The 20962-nt window shown below is 42.9% G+C and overlaps 1 protein-coding gene across 7 annotated transcripts in view; it reads right to left on the minus strand.

The window, feature by feature from the left end:
* The window catches only part of TRIO (trio Rho guanine nucleotide exchange factor), a 403258-nt gene that overhangs the window by 148541 nt on the left and 233755 nt on the right, over positions 1-20962 (minus strand). For all 7 annotated transcript variants that reach the window (XM_073332315.2, XM_073332317.2, XM_073332318.2 and 4 more), the window contains 5 exons: positions 18769-18888; positions 14977-15168; positions 13921-14070; positions 12024-12138; positions 2894-3009 (listed from right to left, as the gene is read on the minus strand). In XM_073332315.2, coding sequence (XP_073188416.1) covers positions 2894-3009; positions 12024-12138; positions 13921-14070; positions 14977-15168; positions 18769-18888 — 693 coding nt within the window. The remainder of the gene's footprint in view (positions 1-2893; positions 3010-12023; positions 12139-13920; positions 14071-14976; positions 15169-18768; positions 18889-20962) is intronic.

Raw genomic sequence — 20962 nt, forward strand, 5'->3', positions numbered from 1 at the left:
GATCCTCCTGGACCTGTGGGTCCTACCCCCTGAAGCCTCGAGCACTGGAGCGGGATGGGATGCTGAGGCCACTGGCTTCTCCGAGGCTCTCGATGCTGACCAGACAGCCTGGGAAGTTTGGGTGAACCCCCAAGGGTTCTACAGGTACCATGGCGCCAGCTACTGCACCTGGGCCAGCGGGACAGGTTTCGGTGCTGATGATGTAGGCAGAACTGCAGGCACCAGGGATTGTCCCGCAGTCAGGGAACCTAGCTCCATGTCAGAGGTATAAATGGAGCGGTCGGTACCAGGTGACCAGGATTGGGTGGAGCGCTGGCTCTTGTCCAACTGGTGCCGGTCACTGTGTCCCAAAGCTGACCTGTCCGAGTGAGACGGGCGTCTTGGCTGGGATCTCAGGGACCGACGGTGTTCAGTGGATCTGCATCGGAGACCCAGCGATACACGCCTCATGCTACTCCACCAGTACCAAGACCGGGAGCTAATACAGGCCGCTTGCCAAGAGGATCTTCCCAGGTAGGGTGACCAACTGCTAGGAGACAGACGATGACGGTCCAGTGATCTCTGATCCTCGGTTCCGTGATCAGTACCAGGCCCTTGGAGACGGATGGGGCCGCTCCAGGAGTTTTTGCCGGATGGCGTATGCCTCAGAAGGTCTGCGCCAATCTACCGGCGAGGTACATCTCAAGTCCCTCGATCGGTGCCCCCTGTGAGGAGACCAAAGAAAACTCCGCTGAGTCTGCCTCTCTAGTCCTGAGGTGTGATGGCTTTGAGTGGCGGAACGTCCCTCTCGATGGGGAACAGTGCTGCTGAAGCAGGGACTCCTGCATAGGTCCCAGCGTGGGTTTCCCCCGAGACCGGGGTACCGCTGGAGCCGATGTGGACGGCACTAGGAGCACCAGGATCTCCTGAGCTGCTTGAAGGGCTTTGGGCGTCAAAGGCACCTGAAGTTGGCCAGAGCCTGCGCCGCTATCTGGAGTTGCAGGAGAAGTATGGGATGGGCTGCACTGCTCAACTTGAGCTGGGGCCTGACTTCCCAAAGGAGGCGTTGAGCTGCCCAGCACGGGTCGTGGCTCGCCCCCAGCCCTCTCCTTTCCCTTATGGGAGGTAGGAGAGCTTCCCTTCACAATCTTTTTTAGCTTCTTGACCAGAGTCGTGGAGGGGGATCATTGCCAGTTTGTAGGCGGCGCCAGCGAAACACTGTGCACGGAGGCTGCGGGGCTCGGGGCAGAGTCGGACCGCTGCCGGAGGGAGGGCCGACTCCATTAGGAACGCTTTCAGACAGATATCCTGCTCCTTCTTCGTCCCAGCTTTAAAGAACTTGCAGATACAGCACTTGTCACTTATGGGTCCCTCGCCTAAGCACCTTAGGTACCTGGTGTGTGGATAGCTGATGAGCATAGACCGTTTGCAGCAATCGCAGGGCATGCCCCGTCCCCCAGCTGAGTCCGGTTCGGGACTAACAAAGAATTGAGAACTACTACTAAGGGTAACTAAGAAACTACTAACTATATACAACTATATTACAGGTTTTCAAAGGTTTGCAAGAACAGAGAACGAAACAACGCTAGCTGAGGCGGTCGATGTTTCAGCACCATCGCTGGTGGCAAGAAGGAATTGAGGATGTGGGGAGCTGGTGATGCCACTTATACCGCACCATGCGGGCGCCACTCCAGAGGGCACCAGAACCAGTCCCCTACTGAGGGAAAAACTTCCGACACCAGTGCATGTGGCGAGCACACACCCCAAATCTGGAATGGACATGAGCAAGCACTCAAAGAAGAGCCATACAGCCAGGCTGTATCCAAGCTTGGGTGCTTCTGCCCATACCATATTTCTGAAATTCAGCCTTTTCTGTCTCTCCAGACTGGGAAGTCATTTTCTCGAGACGCAATTATTCTAATTTCTACCTCTCTGGCCTCAATGACAGTGACTCCTACATAGTCATTCCAAACAGTGGGTAGCTAGGATGCAGATATATAGTACCTAAGGGGTAGCTGCCAGAGGTAGAATACCTCCTGAACTGAATTTCGAATATTCCTGGGCAAGTACACCAGGAGCCAAATGACACAAGGAGGCCAGACATCTGCTAAAGCCACCTACACAAGAGACAGCCAGCATGATGCTGCCTGTACTGACTGGGCCAAGTGGACCAAAAAACAGAGTATTTGACAGAACTTTGTGTGTCATCTAGTCAATTCCAAGAAGTTAAAAGCCATTTCAATTACTACTTCTGCCTTGGAGTTCCCCTGATATTTTTATGGTTTAAAAATCACTTCTCTTTTTAAATATTCTCTCCACCATTGTGTAATAGACCCACACAAATGTATGACGTTAACCCAGTAAGCAGGACAAATAGTAAAACCGAGTGTATACAAAGTGTTATTAAATGCACACAATAGTGAAGATTTTTCTTCCCTGATCTTTCACTTACAATGATGTTATTTAACAGTTCTGAAGATACTCAAAAGTAATGCAGTTTTTAAAGGTAATATTGTTATGACTCAGCCTTTCAGGTATTTCCTTATTCATATTATTTTGCATTGGTAGAATTTACTAAAATATTTAACAATTTATTCAACACAGCCTGGCAAAAAAACAACTCAACAGTGGGGTAAAACAACCACCTGTTTGTAGTACAATATGACAGTGATAGATTGGTTATTGGTGGCTGCCTACATTTTTTTTTTTAAATTATTTCTAGTGTTCTAATTAGAGGGAGGAGTGGAGTAAGGTTTTTAAACCTTGATTCTTAATAGTCTGCCTTTCAGAAGTTCCGAGTAGCATAGTCAATGGGAGCAACCTACTCCCTCAAAGTCAGGCGATAAGCCACACCTTGATCTGCATGGGATTTGAGTTGCATGGAATGGAAAATGTTCTTAGATAAAATCCTGACCTGTTTGGCACTTCTTTCAAAGACCACATACTGCTGACACTGGTCAAGGCGCCTTTTTCTCATTGTCCAGTAATGCAGCACGCGGTTCTCCCTCTGGAAGAGTTCATTTAAGATATCTGCAGGGACAGACAAATTAACTGAAGGTTATGGTCCTTTATTTTGTAATGAAGGGAAGCTGTGAGGCTAAAAGCTCTGCAAATAAATATTGTGTTGTATTAAGAAGTACACAAAAAAAGTTTCCTTTACAAATTTAAAAAAAAAATTGTTTTATAAACAGGGACACTGATTTAGTTAAAATAAAGACTGGTGGTTTCATCAAAAAGTGGTACTGAAACAATAGGCTTTTGAGACTAGAGAGAGCACTTGATATAATGTAGGGGACAGTTCTGCACCAGGCTGGTGAGGAAAAAGAGAATGGGGACAAGTAGACAAGATGTATTTAAGCATTCAGGCTGAACATAATCAATAATCATTTCCCAACTGAAATTTCTAGAGTTCTATAAGGTATCTGGTGTCATGAAATAAACATGGGTGAACATACAGCCCAGGAATAAATACGTAAACAGATTTATTCTTGTGATATCCTAACTCACCTGAAACCCCATGCATGCAGAGAAATCCACTACAAAACTCAGAAATAAAATTACTATAATTAACATCCCTTCAAAAGTCAACAAGAATACTGTCAGTCAAACAAATCATGCACCGATTCAAATAGTCCCTAGTCCATTTGGTTTCAAGCAAATGAATTTATTACTTGGAAATGAAGACACATGTAAAAGCAGTTCTGCTGTTTATTATGCCATCTCTCTCCTTTCACACATCAGAGAATCCCGCAAACAGCAGGCCCTCAGGAATCCCCACCCACCTGCCACTGTTAATTTGATCTTTCATCCCCTCAGTTTGATTAACCACCATTTTCCCTTTTATGTCAATGACAAGGACTGGATGCACTTTACTGTCACTCAACTGTGGCCGAGAAAGGGGGAAATTCTGGATGGACACTAAAACAGAGGTTGGTTCTGATAAAAGCCACAGGATAGAGGGGGCGAGACGCTGGTGGAGAGAGAGAGGGAGTCTGATGAGATGCAAACTGGTCCTCCAACTTGGGTGGGGGCAGGGGGAGGGGAAGGAGAGAGATCAGGGATGAGCTAGTGCCTACTTAAAGATGCAAGTGAAGACTGAGGTTTAAGGCAGAGGAGATGCATATAGACATTTGTTTTAACGCTATTTTAATTCTACTGTTAGTTTCCATAAACAAATAAATCATAATTTTTGATTAAGCTGTCCTGAGTCACTGCAGTTCATTCTGGTCACAAACTTCCAGAAAGGACTGCACAGCCAGACCCAAACCCATTTAGGCTGGCTCAAACGAATGTGGCTTGTGAAACAGGAGTTTGTAACCTAATGACCCAGTCTAAAGTGGGATGAACTGCATACTTCCACTCTTGGAGAAGTGCACATAGAAGCCTTATGAGAGGAGACTCAAAGAGCTTGGTTTGTTTAGCCTAACCAAAAGAAGGCTGAGGGGAGATATGATTGCTCTGTATAAATACACCAGAGGGATAAATACCAGGAAGGGGAGTAATTATGTGAGTTAAGCGCCAATGTTGACACAAGAACGAATGGATAGAAATTGGCCATCAGCAAGTTTAGGCTTGAAATTAGGTTTCTAACCATTAGAGGAGTGAAGTTCTGCAACAGGCTTCAAGGGGAGCAAAAAGCCTAACTGGCTTCAAGACTCAGCTAGATAAGCTTATGGAGGAGATGGTATGACGAGAATGCCTACAAAGGCATGTAGCTGATCTGTGACTGCCAGCAGCAAAAATTTCCAATGGCTGGTGATGGGACACTAGATGGGGAGGGTTCTGAGTCACTCCAGAAAATTCTTTCCCAGGTGTCTGGCTGATGGGTCTTGCCCAGATGCGCAGGGTCTAACTGATCAGCATATTTGAGGTAGGGAAGGAATTTTCCCCCAGGTCAAATGGACAGAGACCCTGAGGGTTTTACGCCTTCCTGTGCAGCATGGGGTATGGGTCACTTGCAGGTTAAAACTAGTGTAAATGGTGGATTCTCTGTCACCTGGAGTCTCTTAACCATGATTTGAGGACTTCCCTAACCCCTGGCTGAGTCACTGGTCTATTACAGGAGCAGGTGAATGAGGTTCTGTGGCCTGCAATGTACAAGAGGTCAGACTAGATGACCATGATGGTCCCTTCTGACCTTAAAGTCTATGAGTCTAAGCCTCTCACCTGGAAATAGTATCCCCAACGAGACTGGGAGAGAGCTCACAAGCATAGCTTGTCCCTGAACCATAAATAGTTTATAATCCCATTTTTTCAGTTACCTATTCCACTCCTCGGTTTTTGTGACTAGAAAGTAACATTTTCGACTGCCTCACAACTTTATCTCCCATTGTGCAATCCTTCTTTCCTCTATTTTATTTCTCCTCTTGCCCATTTGTACTCCAAATTCTTAGTGGGTATCACTTCTGTTCACATTATGCTCATACTTGTCATCCATCCTCATCAAGGTAACATTTCCCTTAGTGTCTTGCCTGTATCAACCCTATGACTGACTTTGCTGTTACTTCAAATGAGTAGGCCAAGTTCAGTAGTGGAGGTGCACACAGTGTGGGAATTAAACTCATGCACACTGAGCAGCTTCCCTCGATACAGCTTAATCGGCAAAGCAGACAGTGACAGGCAAGCAACAAAATTCAGAGGAATCAAAGCAGAAACGCTCATTTTCATAGTTGTTCATGCCAGCCCACAAAGCAATCTCTGAGGGAGGACTACACAGATGAGCCAGAACATTGGAGACCTATTTTACATATGATTAAATTTGAATTATGTAAAATAAATGACAGTATACAGAAAATATCTAGATCAGGGATGGGCAAACTTTTTGGCCTGAAGGCCACATCGGGGAACAAAACTGTATGGAGGGCCAGATAGGGAAGGCTGTGCCCCCCGAACAGCCTGGCCCCCACACCCTATTCAGCCCCATCCACTTCCTGTCCCCTGACTGCCCCCTCCTGGGGACCCCCTCTGCCCCAACCCGCCCCCACCCCCAGGGATCTCACCCCCTATCCAACCCCCCCCGCAACACACACACACTTCTCCCTGTACCCTGACTGCCCCGACCTATCCACACCCCTGCCCCGACAGGCCACCCCGGGACTCCCACGCCCTATCCAACCCCCCGTGTTCCCTGACCCGACTGCCCCAGAACCTCCGCCCCACCCACCCAACCGCCCCCTGCGACCCAACCCCCCCACCGCTGCACGCGCCGCCCCCTTACCATGCCGCTCAGAGCGGCAGGAGATCACAGCCCACTGCCCGCATGGAGGCATGGCTGTGTGGGAGGGGGAGGGGCAGGAGGCGAACCTCCCGGGCCAGGAGCTCAAAGGCTGGGCTGGATGGTCCCGCGGGCTGGATGTGGCCCACAGGCTGTAGTTTGCCCACCTCTGATCTAGATCATAGATTCAAAGCCATATAAGCCATTAAACACCCTCCCCAAAAAGAAGCACATTAAAATAACACTGCAACCTTAATAGTCAAGTAGACAAAGTTCGGAAATGCCGGAATTAAGATTGCTTATGCAATTTAAATTTGCATCCCCTTGTGCGAATGCATTATAATACTATCTTTAAATGCATGTGTTATATTTGGATCCAGCAGAAAAAGACACAGACACAGAGGGAGCTGATAGAAACTCAGCTGTCTGTTGCGATGGTTGTTCTATTGTTCTTGCAGCAAAAGTGAAAACAACATGAAAGTGAGGTTCTGCACTGCAGAGTTGGGGAGTGCTCAAATGTTTAAAGGGACAGGACATCATAACATAATCATATACTATTTTTTTCTATGGGACTACTGCTTCATTCAGTGGATTAGAAGTTATTCAATATATTTTTTTAACCTCCTGGTTCAATGTGTCGCCCAGGCTTCACGTAATGCACACCATCTAAACCCTACACAGAATACAAAATTATTGATTTTGTCCTGGATGTTTGCAGTGCTCTCACAATAGTATAACAGTGCTTCACAAACATCAACGTATCTTCACAAGAATCCTATGAGATTAGGTAGCACTATTCCCATTTTACAACTAGGGAACTGAGGATGAGAGAGATTAAAGCTAAAATTGGCATAAACATTTTGTATGCCCGACTTGAGACACACACGGTTTTCACAGTGCTTATTTTTATAGCATATTATGTATTTAAAGCACTGCTCCAATAGACTTCATTTTCAAGCACTCAGCACTTCACAGATCTAGACCCAGGTGTCTCATATTGTGTGTGCCTCACTTTCCTGGTGCCCAAACAGTGATCACCTGTGAACAGTTTGGCGTAAGTGACTTGCCCAGCACCACACATGAAGTCTGTGGCAGAGGTAGGAATAGAATCCAATTCTTCAGGGCAGCATTCAACTGCCTTAGCCCTGAGACCATGCCTTCGCTTCCTACATACCACTCAACCTCTGCAACAAATGAGGCAGGGTCAGAAATCCCACACAGAACTCAGGGTAAACACAATGGATTGCAATTGCTTTTTAGAGAGATTATGGTCTATTGTGTACATGAATATTTCAGGATTGTTTAAAGTATGGATTACATAAATGTTCAAGGAAGGACTTCAGAAATGCATAGTATTGACCGTACTAGACTAGAGTATCATGTACACGTGTGTCAAAGGAGTTTTAAAGACAGGTATTATTGTGCAGTATCCTGCCAGTAGAAGAACAATTACTTGGACTGCTTGAGACCTGCTTCCACTTCTAGCAGCAATTAAACCCATAATTAAGTTAGGCGGTGTTGCGAACAATTTTGTTCAGGATCCTTACATTTAGTTATTAAATTCAGGAACATGGATAAAATTAAAATGAGCACATTTGGCATTTCTTGGTACTCTGCGTAAGAGTACTCACAAACAGACTTTTGTCATGTTCATCCAATTTTACTTGTAGCATCATTCGATGCTTCTCAATGTAAGGAACTTCAAATTTGTAAAAACAGATGGCAAGGGCATGGCTTTACTTTTAGACTCATGGATTCTGATAATTCAAAGAAAGAAAGAAACAAAAATGTCCTATTACTGATATTTGAAAATTGGCTACCATAATTGTTACTCTGGGTATTTTGGTAACTTCTATGTCATGGGCAGGAACCTCAGCCCTGAAGGGAGCCCCCCTACCATCCCCTTCTTTGAACCTGTCTCCCCAACCCATCTCTCACCCCTTCCCTGCTGGCCATGAGAAGCGGGTGCTGAGATGTGCTGTCGTGCTGGGGGCAGGGGGAAGCTTCTGCCACGTACATCCTGTTTCTGCAAACCCTGTAGAGAGCTCACCCCATTTACAGTAACTTTTATCCTCTCTGCTCTTCCCTATCCTTGTCCCACCCCCACGCCACTGTCTGGCAGCGCCCATTTCCCTTTCTTAAACCTGGTTCCTACCTCCCATCCCTGACTCTCCCCCTCTCTCTGCTTCCCCTCCCTCCATCTGTTTGAGCCCCATGCACACACAGTTTGCTCCCTGAACAAATTCAGCCCATCACTCCCTCCAATTTCCCCCACCACCACCCTTTTAGCCTCTGTTACTAGCAAGGGGCAAATTGTTATGCCATGTGAGGGCAAAATAAGGGCAGAAGCTTCACAAGATGTTACTAAGCATGCTCAGTAACAGCAAAGCAGCAAATTGTGTTGGGAAGCAGTCTGTGTTGCTACATTGGCTGGGCTCCCTGCATGGTAGATACAGGATAGCTGTGCACAGCTTACAGGGAATGTTAATACTAACTCAGGGTCAATGCACAGTACATGGCCAACAGGACAGCAACTCGGCCCATTAATATTATGATCTCCTAATTTGGTAAGAAGGACAGTACCAGCCATAATTGTACCTCCATTCCCCTCATCTACTGAGCTCCCATTCCACTTTTCTGACAGGTTTACCTTGATCGCATTTTCCCATCTACTTTGACAGTCTATCCGCCTACCACCACCTCTCAAACGCTCATCCTAGAGAAACGTTTCCCAGATTTCTGGGGAAATCTCAATGTATTACAACATTTCAGACTGGACACTACACAAAAATGGACATCTTGAGACTGACGTAACTGGAGTCAATTGTTATACACAGCATGTAAGATCTACTTAGCTAACTGGAACAGAGTCCATGCTATCAGAACATTGTACAGATGGTGTGCCAGTGAGAGACATTTGGCTGTGCTTTTGCAATGATTTATGCTATTAGTTCCTTTGGATGCCAAGAGCCAGAAAAAGATACTGTATAGCACAGCATGAAGTTATATAACAGTAGTGTGTTGAATTCAGCTGCTGACAAGCAGCTTTGCATATTTCCATCTCCTGAATTATACCCCTGCCCCATTAACAGTGGCCTCTCATAACATCTTCCAGGGGTGGTTAGAATAACAGCATGTTTCCTAAACTTTTTTGATTTGTATTGCAGGTACCACAAACTGCACCTCTTAAAGCCTTCCTGAGACAGGAGCAAAAGTAATGGATCTTAGACAGAGGATCACCCAGCCACCTCCTTCATTAAGTGGGTGTGTGTGTGGGGTGGGGGTGGGGGTGGGGTGAGTAACATACTTTTAAGCCTTCAGTACTAGACTTGACTGGTTTTATGAAATACGCATCCAGTGTGTTCTTGGAAAAGCCTTTTAAAATGTGAATTATAGGTGTGTATTTGTTCAGTTTTTCCTATGTTAAATGTATGATAAAAGTTTTAATCTCTATTTACAGAGCAGAGGCTTGCAGAGCAGACAGCATTTCAAGCTGTCAGATTCTTCTATGAACGAGAGGGAATGAAACGACTCTGAAATGTACTGCAGCTTGCATTTGACAAGAAATGTATTTATGGTTTTATTACTGTCCTTTATCATACTCCTTCCTTTTGTTTTTCTTAAATACACTTAGAAAAAGAAAAACTACCCTACAATGACTAGATTACCTCTGCAGGTACCTTCCACACCTACATTCCCTATGGTTCTATGATTTATCCGTTCAGCTACCACGGCAGTACTGAGTCCTACAAAGAAAAAAACCTCAGTACGCCTCAATACATCTTTTCAACACCATTACGCTGTTTTATGAAACAGATGAAGAATTTACTAAGATGAAAGGTGTATATTGCCTACATGTAAGTTATTGTAGATTTAGTTTTTCCTATATTTAGGTTATTGTCATCTGTGACTTGTATGTCTGAACTGAGCATGCCAATTACTATGTTCAACAGTGGTCCTCAGTCAGGTGTACGCATACCCCTGGGGGTACATCAGCTCATCTAGATATTTGCCTAGTTGTACAACAGGCTACATAAAAAACACTACTGAAGTCAGTACAAACTAAAATTTCATACAGACAGTACTTCTTTATTCTGTTCTGAATACTATGTACTGAAATGTAAGTACAATATTTATATTCCAATTGATTCATTTTATAATTATATGGTAAAAATGAGAAAGTAAGCAATTTTTCAATAATAGTGTGCTGTGATGCTTTTGTATTTTTACCTCTGATTCTGTAAGCAAGTAGTTTTTAAGAGAGGTAAAACTTGGGGATATGCAAGACAAATCAGACTCCTGAAAGGGGTACAGTAGTCTGGAAAGACTGAAAGCCACTGATGTAGGAGACCATGAAAAGTACAGTACAGGTACAGTAATACCCTGGAGGATACAGGTTGGTATTTCTCCCCTTTCTTCACTCAAATCTTTCTGGTTTACAGTAGGTGAGTTGATTGCACACCTACTGTGAATGTACCAATAGCAATCAGATTAAAAGTCTTTGTTGCTACACTACACTATTTCAAATTCTTACTTAAAAAAAAAATCCATGAAGTTGTAAGAAAAAACCCTTATGTAAGCAATATATTTCTGAGTGGGTCTTAACCTCTTCATAAACTAATTCATGTTTTTATCCCTTCTCATATTCACTGGTGTGACTCCATCCCTTGTGAACCCTCTTCAGTCTTCCATTTCAAATCATATATTTGTCTGACACCCACAATTCGTTTCCCCCATAGCCAGAACCACCTCAGATAGCTGCTGACATCCACAAACACAATTCAACATGGCTTAGCTTTCAATTTCAGCATAACCAGACTGTGTGAAGAAGCAACTGCAGAAAGTTCTTCAACCTGCAGTGCAACGAGGGGACAACCCTTCCTTCTGCAATACTTACACACACTCTACCTGTCTACTTTATGACCCAAACGTTTAGCCATAGTTAAAGTGTGGTTGGGGGAACGACAACTGGCAAACAAGCAATCATCACTCAAAAATCTATTGAAGAAAGATCCTTATTGTTCAAAACCTTCTCTGAGTTCTATCCCATTCCATCTCCATTTCTCCTATCTCATTTATTTTCTGAGCTTAAGTTCTGTTGGTGTAATACCACTGATCTTTGTTCTCTCTCCATCCACTGTTTCACTGTGGGCACTAACATCTCTCGCATTCCTCACCCGAGTGGACCAGTACTACCTTAAAGTCTTGCTCTGCCTAAATGAATACTGACAATTTTCAAATCCCATCTCAAGATCCATCTTCTTTTCTCCACCACCACAGATGCACACACATTTGTAGCTTTAATAGAACCATTTTACCCTACTACCTGGGCCTCCCAGTTATCCTATGTTCAATCAAGTACCTTTAAACTACTCCAGAGATTCAGTAGGCCATTTTCAAGTTTTGTGTTCTCCTAACACAGAATTCCCATTGCATTTTGCATAGCCCAGAATACCAAATGTGCTTATATAGATTTATTTGCTGTGGAATTCTTGACACTTCTATATGAAGAGCAATGCATTTAAGTCTCCATTTGTAAATTAAACATGACATTAACTTTGAAATATACAAATTGATAACAATCAAGCTTTATTTGGGTGCAAGACTCTTCCCTTTCTTAAAACTGAAAAATGAAGATGAGTGGTTACCAGCTATTTTAAACCTTCACCAGGGTTTATTATTTATATTTATTATTTATTTATTTATTATTTATAAGATCACTTATTTTCTGATAAATCTGAAATACTGTATCCGCCCTGGCTGGGGCTCACCCTCATTTTCTCAGATTTGTTGCAGCGCAAGAAGGCCAAATTCCTAACAGAACACTTACTTTTGACTTGTTGTTCAGGAGCTTTGATGTGAGTTACCATCCCTGGCATGTTTACACTATTCCTGTGCAGGTATTTCAGGAAGACATCAGCATTCCTCCGAGCCAGCGTACAAGCCTACGAGAAGATTCAGTAGCATTTGAAATTGCTGTGTTTGAAGGGGCATTAACAGACACATGGATACACACACTCCTTTTTCTGCTTACTATGTCCTATTCAATACAGAGCAGACAAACAGTTAAAAAGATCACTATTTTCCAGGCAAATAGCAGTTAATCCAGGGCTAGGTTATCTGGCACTTAGCATTATATGTAATTTATACCTGAAGTTACTTAAAAGTGATCATCTTCTCCATACTTTTAAGTGCGGCTCAAGGTACACAGAGTAGATTGTTTTAACTTATTTGTCATTATTATGTAAACCAAGCGCACAACTTTCAGTAATCACCTGGATATTGTAAAAGATTCACCACTAGTTTACACTGAAAAAATAGTTGCTCTGCTGAAATGAAACCAAAAGTACTGAAAGAAGACATGCCCTTTAAAGGTCTTAAAAGCATTCAAACCAAAGAGCAACACAACAACCAGAATCTAACTGCATTGCCAAGAACCAGCATAGCTGCCTTCCTAACCTCAACTTCTGAATATATACCAAATTCTATATATAGGCCTGGTGTCCTTTGTTTGTAATGAAGTGGAACATCAAACTACTACTTTAAAAGGTTAGGTGAAGACAGAACAGATATGATCAATGACAAAGATCACTGAGACAGTAATTCATCAGATCATATTCTCACAACAGCCCAAAAGTTCAGACATTTGCAAGTGAGAGATCCATTTGACACTGCCCCTACAGTTATACGAAAATTCATGTTTTCAGTGGTGTTTGCAGCTCAGTATCTAACATTAAGAGGCTTTCAAACTACTCTAATACAACACCACAGGAAGGACATTCTGTATACTTACTGACCAATAGTATTTTCCATGCAGTCACACATCCCACAGGCAGAGGCTATCACAATTATTTTCAAGTGCCACTGACGTGTTACCATTGCTAAGTCACCTTATCAGCCAAAATTGAATACGAGTGGCCCAATACTACTGCCTTATCTTTTCTTCAGATTGCTGTTGTGTTGAATTTCTTGTACTATATTTTAAGATTGCATTTCTCTGGAAAACAGCAGCCTTCACACACACCCCCCACCTCCCGGCCGTCCTTTGTCTCCCTCTCCTGGTATTCTCTCCCCCACTCGTCTTCTCTACCCTTTCCCCTTCCAAACTGGCTCTCCTCTTCCTAAGTGATTTTTTATTTATAATTTGGTTACAAAATCTGAACCACTACCTTTATTTTAAGGGTAGGAGAATTGTAACAGGAATACTCAAAGACATGGTGGCACTATAGCGTTTTGGAGCTTTACTGTAGTGTAGAATATTATTTTGGGGTTTTTTAAGAGCAATTATAAAATACCATAGAAAAAGGAGCACAGAATCAGGTTTCCCCACTGCAGCTCTAGTTCTGCTGGGAGCTGCTTTGAGTCATGGGGAGCCACTGTGCTGAGCAGCTGTTGCTTCTTTTAAAGAAGTGTCTCTCAAGTGTTCTGGGAAGTGGAGGCTGCTGAAAAAAGTGAGTCCCAGCTGCACATCTATCACAGTGGGATGCCTGATTCTCCAAGCTATCTGCTGAAGTTGAATTGGAAACTTATTTATATAAACGGGCATACATTTTATGCACTTGGCAATGTTCTAATCACCACGAGAAACAGTCATATGCCATTCCCTGTGTAATCACCATTCAGGAGCTCACGAAGCCATACACCTGTCACTGGGTTTTTCTGGTCTATTCAAGATATGCGAGGATGTAACTGCTTGCTTCCCAACATGTAACTAACATCATCTTTACCTTCAGGAACGCTTCTTTTTGTTCAAGGTGCTTGCTTATCATAGGGGTCACGTGATCTGTTTCAGAGTTGGGACCCAGTTTGTCTGCTCCCCCACACCAGTCTTCTTCCCGCTTATATTCCTGCTCCAGACTCTCCAGCACACTGCAAACCTACCAGCCAAGAGGAGACAAATATCTCTAGTATTTCAGTTGAACAACACTGTGAAGTAGTTTGATCCAGGAGACTTGAAACCAAGAACCCTAGACATCTAATCCCAGCTCTGACATAGATGCTGATTGTGTCTTCAATTTATCTGTTTTCCATCCCGCCTCTCTAAAATAGGGAAACTGCCATCAGCCTCTGCCCAGGATGTGATGTGGATTAAAACTCATGAAACACTTTGAAGATGAAAAGTATGATATAGGTGATAACACATAGTTATTTATGATAGGATTTTAATCAAGCTATGATCAGAAGTGATTTCTTACATGACAGTACATCTGCACATATGACACTTTCCCTGGGCAAGGCCCTTTCCAGAAACTGAAAATCCAAATTACTCAATTACGTAATCCTGATTTGAAACATGGGGGAAAAGAAAAAAAGGTCAAGAAGGGCAGATGGGGATTTAAGATGTAGCTGACTTACCACTAAAGAAAAAATCTAATACCAGAGCAACATTTTAGAGGAAATCTTACATAAATGTTATTAATAACGTGAATAATTTGTAACCAAGCATTTTACAAACACACTTTGTTTTATCAGTTATAATGTGTGGTTTTTGCTTTCTGCTCAGTATAGAAAATAAAACTTCACTGACTGTACTGCAATTTGGTTAGGGTCAGTTTCATTTTTCTAGGCCTCAGTTAATATAATACCGTCAGCGTTTCCACGACAGCATGGAAAGTTCTAAATAAAAATTTTAAAATACCAACATTTCTGCTAATATCAGTTTTATAAACTTGAGCTCTAAAGCTAATTAACTCTGCCACTTGAGCCAAAGGTAATTTTTATGATAAAACATCACAAATCCCTTTACTATTCTGCAAGGCATGGGTCTTCAGGAGTTCCTATACCTGCTCTGACGTTTTATAGAAGGCGACGGAAGCATTCACAAGTTTGAGACGGTCCTCCATCTTGAGCATCAGCTGTTGCCAATGAGAAGCAACTTTCTCAGCGCAGTCCCTGATCATATCCATATCATAATGATTAGCCTGCAGCATCGCCTCTGCTTTCTGCTGCACCTGCAGTGCACTTTGATGCGTTTTCTGATAAGAAGTTGAAATAAAATATTTAGTTGCATAACGTTTAAATGCATTTGCTTTAAATCCACGTTTCACTTTCTTATTTGCAATGCTATTTTCTACACACATATATCAGACAAAGGAAATAAAGGGCTAGCAGTAGGTTTGCAGCATAACTTTTTCTAGGCAAACAAATATGAAGTAAATTCAACAGAGATTTATTATCAATTGACAGTGTCTATCACTCTCCAAGAACATCAACTGCATAGCAACAGATTATGCAAGCCATACAATGCTCGCCGAGTTACAGTACATAACCAAATTATAATTATGGCTTCCAGGTTTGTTCTCTCTTTGGATTGGGAGGGGAAAGGTGGAGTGTTCTGGGTCCAAATACCCCAGGGGGAGAACGGGGACTGAACCTCAAAGAATAAGCATTTGAATCAATTGATTGGCTACAATACTACTGTACTATAGAAGTATATTGAGTAAGGTCTCTTATGAAAGCTGGTGACACACTGGTGATTACTATCATTGTGAAATGTATGTACTAACAATGTATGAGGAGTTAGGAATGTTCACTCATATTATGCTTTAAAGCAGAGGTGAGCAAAACTACGGCCCACAGGACCGTCCTGCCTGGCCCTTGATCTCCCGGGTGGGGGCGCTAGCCCCCGGCACCTCCCCTGCTGTCTCCCCCTCCCCCACAGCCTCAGATCAGAGCACCGCCAGTGCTCTGGTCCGCCGTTCCTACCAGGCAGCGTGGCTGCGAACTCCTGCTGCTCTGAGCGGCATGGTAAGGGGGCAGGGAGTTGGATAAGGGGCAGGGGATCCCAGGGGACAGGGAGTGGAGGTTCTTGGGGGTGGTCAGGGGACTGGGAACGGGGGGGGAGGGGGGGGTTGGATAGGTGTGGGAGTCCCAGGGGGCCTGGCGGGGGCGTGGATAGGGGTCGGGGGCTTGGATAGGTGGGGTCCCCGGGGGGGGCCCAGGGGGCGGTTGGTTCCCAGGAGGGGGGCAGTCAGGGGACAAGGATCGGTGGGGGGGAGGGGGGCAGTTGGATGGGTCATGGGTTCTGAGGGGGGCAGGAAGTGGGAGGGGGCAGGGGCCAGGCTGTTTGGGGAGGCACAGCCTTGCCTACCCGGCCCTCTATACAGTTTCGCAACCCCGATGTGGCCCTCAGGTCAAAAAGTTTGTCCGCCCCTACTTTAAAATCTGTGACTAAACAAAGGGAGAAACAGGTATTCTCCTAGATAGGGGGGAAGGCAGCCTTCCACATATCTCCAACGTAAATTAAGCATTGTGGAATCAACACAACAGAAGTTCCTTTTACATACGAATCAGAAGGAAAGAGGGAGATGGGAAGAACAGCACAAGTCTGAACACCAGGGTGCATCCTGAGTCTGGGGACAAAACAGTGAGTTTTGGAAATACAAAAGGGGATGCAAAAAGCCTTTTCATTTTTGCGTCCATCTCTAATGGGACGATCAGGTACAGTACCCTGTGAGCCTATGAAAGTTGATGTGGGTAAGGAAATTGTTTAGGCCATGATTGTAACTGGCTAGAATTAACTTTTAGTCACAAGAAAGAGCATTCTGTTTGTTTTATTTGTAACCTCTCCTCGCTCTCTTTCACTCTTACTTGTAATCACTTAATTCTTCTTTCACTAGGTTTCTTGATAATAAACATATTCTTGTTTTATTAGAAAAGTATCTTAAGTGTGGGTCTTCAGCCAACTACCAGGCTGTTGTGTGTTGTCTTTTTGGATGTAGCAAACTTGGTATCTTCTGTGAGGGTTCAGCAAGAGGGACTGGACGCTGCAGGGGCAACTTGGATCTGGAAGGGCTGTTGGTGTCACCCTGCAAGGGCTGGAGCCAGGTTGAGGCCATTGTGTAGTGAGCTGGCTGCTGGTTTCAGGGCTCTGAGGCAAAGTTACACAGCACAAAGGTTACAGGGCAGGCAGTGACAACCTCTTACTGGTCTGGGTGAAACCCAAAGCATCACAGCTTGATTATTGGATATCAGAATTATTTTCTTCATACAAACTTTCTTGCAATCCATTTCACACTTATGTGGAGTGAAAATGGATAGAACAAGTATCCAGGGGGATGTGAAATGAGCCAACTAATTGATTATTTGTTAATGATAATACTGAACATTTGGTCCCCCAGTAAAAACATACACCTGTTTGTAATCTGGAAGCCCTACGTACAAGAAGTCTGATTATATCCAAGTGCACTATGATCCAGAAAATATTCAAATTAAAAATCATCATCATTTATCCCTACAAGGATAAATATTCATAGCTCAGGAGTGTTATACCCTATACCAAAGCTTTCAAGAGTGAGGACGCACACACTACAAACTGTAAACAGAGATGGGAAACAGAAAACGCCACAAAAAGGCAGCAAAACAGAAGGCATTTATTGTAAAATAGAGTTCTTCTGAAAACAAAAAAGCTAATCAACCACCAGAGACTTTTTAGTGTTCAGCAACAATAAAATACTGAACAAATATCTACACACTACCTCTCCCCACATGCCAAAAAATTTGGCTTTAATTTTTTGTCCAGTTTTATACTGAAAGGGTAGACAGGATTAACACTAACATACTAATAATGAAAAGGAGTACTTGTGGCACCTTAGAGACTAACCAATTTATTTGAGCATGAGCTTTCGTGAGCTACAGCTCACTTCATCAGATGTTTACCGTGGAAACTGCAGCAGACTTTATATACACACAGAAATCATGAAACAATACCTCCTCCCACCCCACTGTCCTGCTGGTAATAGCTTATTACCAGCAGGACAGTGGGGTGGGAGGAGGTATTGTTTCATGATTTCTGTGTGTATATAAAGTCTGCTGCAGTTTCCACGGTAAACATCTGATGAAGTGAGCTGTAGCTCACGAAAGCTCATGCTCAAATAAATTGGTTAGTCTCTAAGGTGCCACAAGTACTCCTTTTCTTTTTGCGAATACAGACTAACACGGCTGTTCCTCTGATACTAATAATGAAAGCTCAGTTAGCAAGACCTTGTAAAGATCAAATTAAAGTATTAATAAAACCTAGTAATTTACATATACAGTACACTGAAGTTATGAGACCATGTTAGGAAAACTTTTATCTTATCTATAATGATGCAATTTGTGTATATTCCCCATTTGTAACCAATCTGTCATCTATTATATTAGCTTAGTCTTAAAACCTAAAAACCCACAGCATCCTATTCTAAAACGCTGTGTTTGCAATAGTCTTTTGTTTGATTAAATCTGTCTCAGCCATTTTGTAAATACACAATTTAAATATTTATATAAAGTGAACTTCCACTGCCCTTGACTTATTAAAAGCACTGCACTGACATAGAACAGAATCACGACTGTCAGAATCCCTGCTACCCAAAACTCCCTTTCCTAGAAACTGTCCTCACCTCCCTCCATCTATTCACCCCAAATGTACACACTCATGTTATTAACCTTTTCGTTGTTGCCCAGGTGGGTGAGAGATCTACCTAGAAGGTACATACGGATTTAATCTATTCCTCATGTTGCTTTATAATGATTGCCATGAACTATATCGTAAGCACCCATCTTATTGGAGAATGGCATGAACACCACACTTTTTATACCTCTATAGCATGCTGGAACTGCTCATGTTCTCTTTGCAGCTGTTCTGCCTCCTGGAGGGAGCTAGCCGTGATAAGCCCCGCATTTAACATGGACTCCCCATTTCGGATCCAGCCCAGCACCTGAAACAGAACACAAGACAGCACAATTTAGAAGTCCTCCTCAGATCAGCAAGAAAGGCTCCATTTCTATTACTACACAGAAGTAAGTTATTTGCAATTAACACTACTTAAGGAAACAAGACTTGTTCCACAACATAATGCCCTTGACAGTGCCTGGAAAACAACACTAGGTGAAGTTACAGAACTGATTTATAACAGCTAACGTTAATTTTGTTTCAGATCAAGAATTTGAACTGTGAGCATAAGGCTTAGTAACTGTACGTTTATGACTATATGCACATACAAACGCTAAGATAATGACTACTGTATTTTTTTTTTTTTAATTCTTGGTTGTCAAACTCAGACTTGAGCTACCTTTAAGTCATCCATTAAGCCTTTTAGTGGGGAATGAAGCAGTAAGAACATCATATTGAGGCAATCTATGGTACTAATGTTAATGCATGTTTTGGGCTACTCTCTCCCTTCTGACTTTTGAATGCTCCTGGGTAAGTACTTCTGCACTCCCGCCATGTGTGAACCCCACTGTCTGACACTCACAAGAATAGAATCCTATTTGGTTCCCAGTGCAATACAAATGTGGTAGTACCCACATATATCAACAGTGGGTTTAAAACACAAACAAGTCAAGTAACTGGTTAGGGTGTTGCATAACCACAGTAACTCAGAGTTGGATCTCCCCATCCAGAGTGGGGAACAGCACCAAGCCTAGTTCTCCCTCAAACAGCTCAGGAAGTTACAAACAGCAAGATATGCATATATGTATATATATGTATATGCACTAATGTTCCGTTTATATTATATGTCACTTCCCCCTCCCACACTGTCAAAAATGTCACCAGATTTATATGACTACCTGCCAATACCTAGTTCTACAGTTAATCACTTAAAGGTGGAGTTGTCATGATATGTTGAAAACATGTCAGGGATGGGAAACCAGAAAGGAAGTTAAAGAAATTAAACAGTCTATATCGTCTCAAAGTGAAAAGGGTTAATGTAGAAAAACATGGAAATGCAGCGTACCCTACTGTAAGGTATCTGTACTTAGAACAAGCTTCACAGCTCCAGTAACTGACCTTTAGTGTTGCACTTTTTGCAGGTTTGGCCAAGAATAATCTTAAAATCAAGGTATTTTGAGGGTTCACTTATAGATTTTAACAAGTCCGCAGCTGTAGGGTATATGTAGCAAGAAGTATTACCCTAATAGGAAGAGTATATGGGGCTTATGATATCTGCAGCCCCAGAGAATCTAATTAATGTATATTTGAGAATTTAAAATGGTGAACTCCCCACCATCTGTGTCATAAATCAACTCACCAGGAAGACTGGAGTGAGAATTGTATAGGTCTCGAAGACAGAAAGTCAGTACTATTGTATTGTCAAGCTAAGTGCCATGGAGGATGAATCTATTCATGTAGATGGGGCAACTGTTAGCATGCAGAGCGTAATACAGCAAAGAAATTGTGTTGGTCATACTGTCAAAGTTTAACTGCATATGGGCATCATCTCCTCTCAGCTATTAACAATAATTTTCAACATCACAGTTTCTAAACAAGGTGGATAGTAATTTAGATCCACAAAGCTTTTTCCAGGTGCATTTCATATTAGATGGCCTCTCCTTTCCCCAGTTCAAGGAAACTGCTAGCTTATTCTCTCCCTTATTAATATTTCTCATCTTCTCTGAGAGGAAGGCATACGGTGGTCTCATAAGGTGCAGTAGAGCAGAGCTAAGGTGCAATTCCACTCCTTGTCATTTATAAATTTGACCTGGATAACTAACTACATTGGCCTACGATCTATTGGTTTATGCTACTTTAATGGACATTAAAAAAAATGTAATTATTTCCCTAATTTTTTTTTTAAAGTCTTAAGAATTCATCTGGTAAACTTTGATAGCTTGTTCTTGGTTTCTCAAGCTAGAATGTATTTCAGTCTATATTTGTGAAGTATTATTATGGTATAATGTCAACACAGGAGTTTTTGAATGGCTCAGGACTGAGGGGGGGACTCACAAACCCTGCAGGAGCCCACTTCTAAGACTGGGACATATATTAAACCCCATAATCTCTGGTGGCCC

The sequence above is a fragment of the Lepidochelys kempii genome, chromosome 2 (assembly GCF_965140285.1).
Source record: "Lepidochelys kempii isolate rLepKem1 chromosome 2, rLepKem1.hap1, whole genome shotgun sequence".
In the NCBI taxonomy this organism is placed as follows: Eukaryota; Metazoa; Chordata; order Testudines; family Cheloniidae; genus Lepidochelys; species Lepidochelys kempii.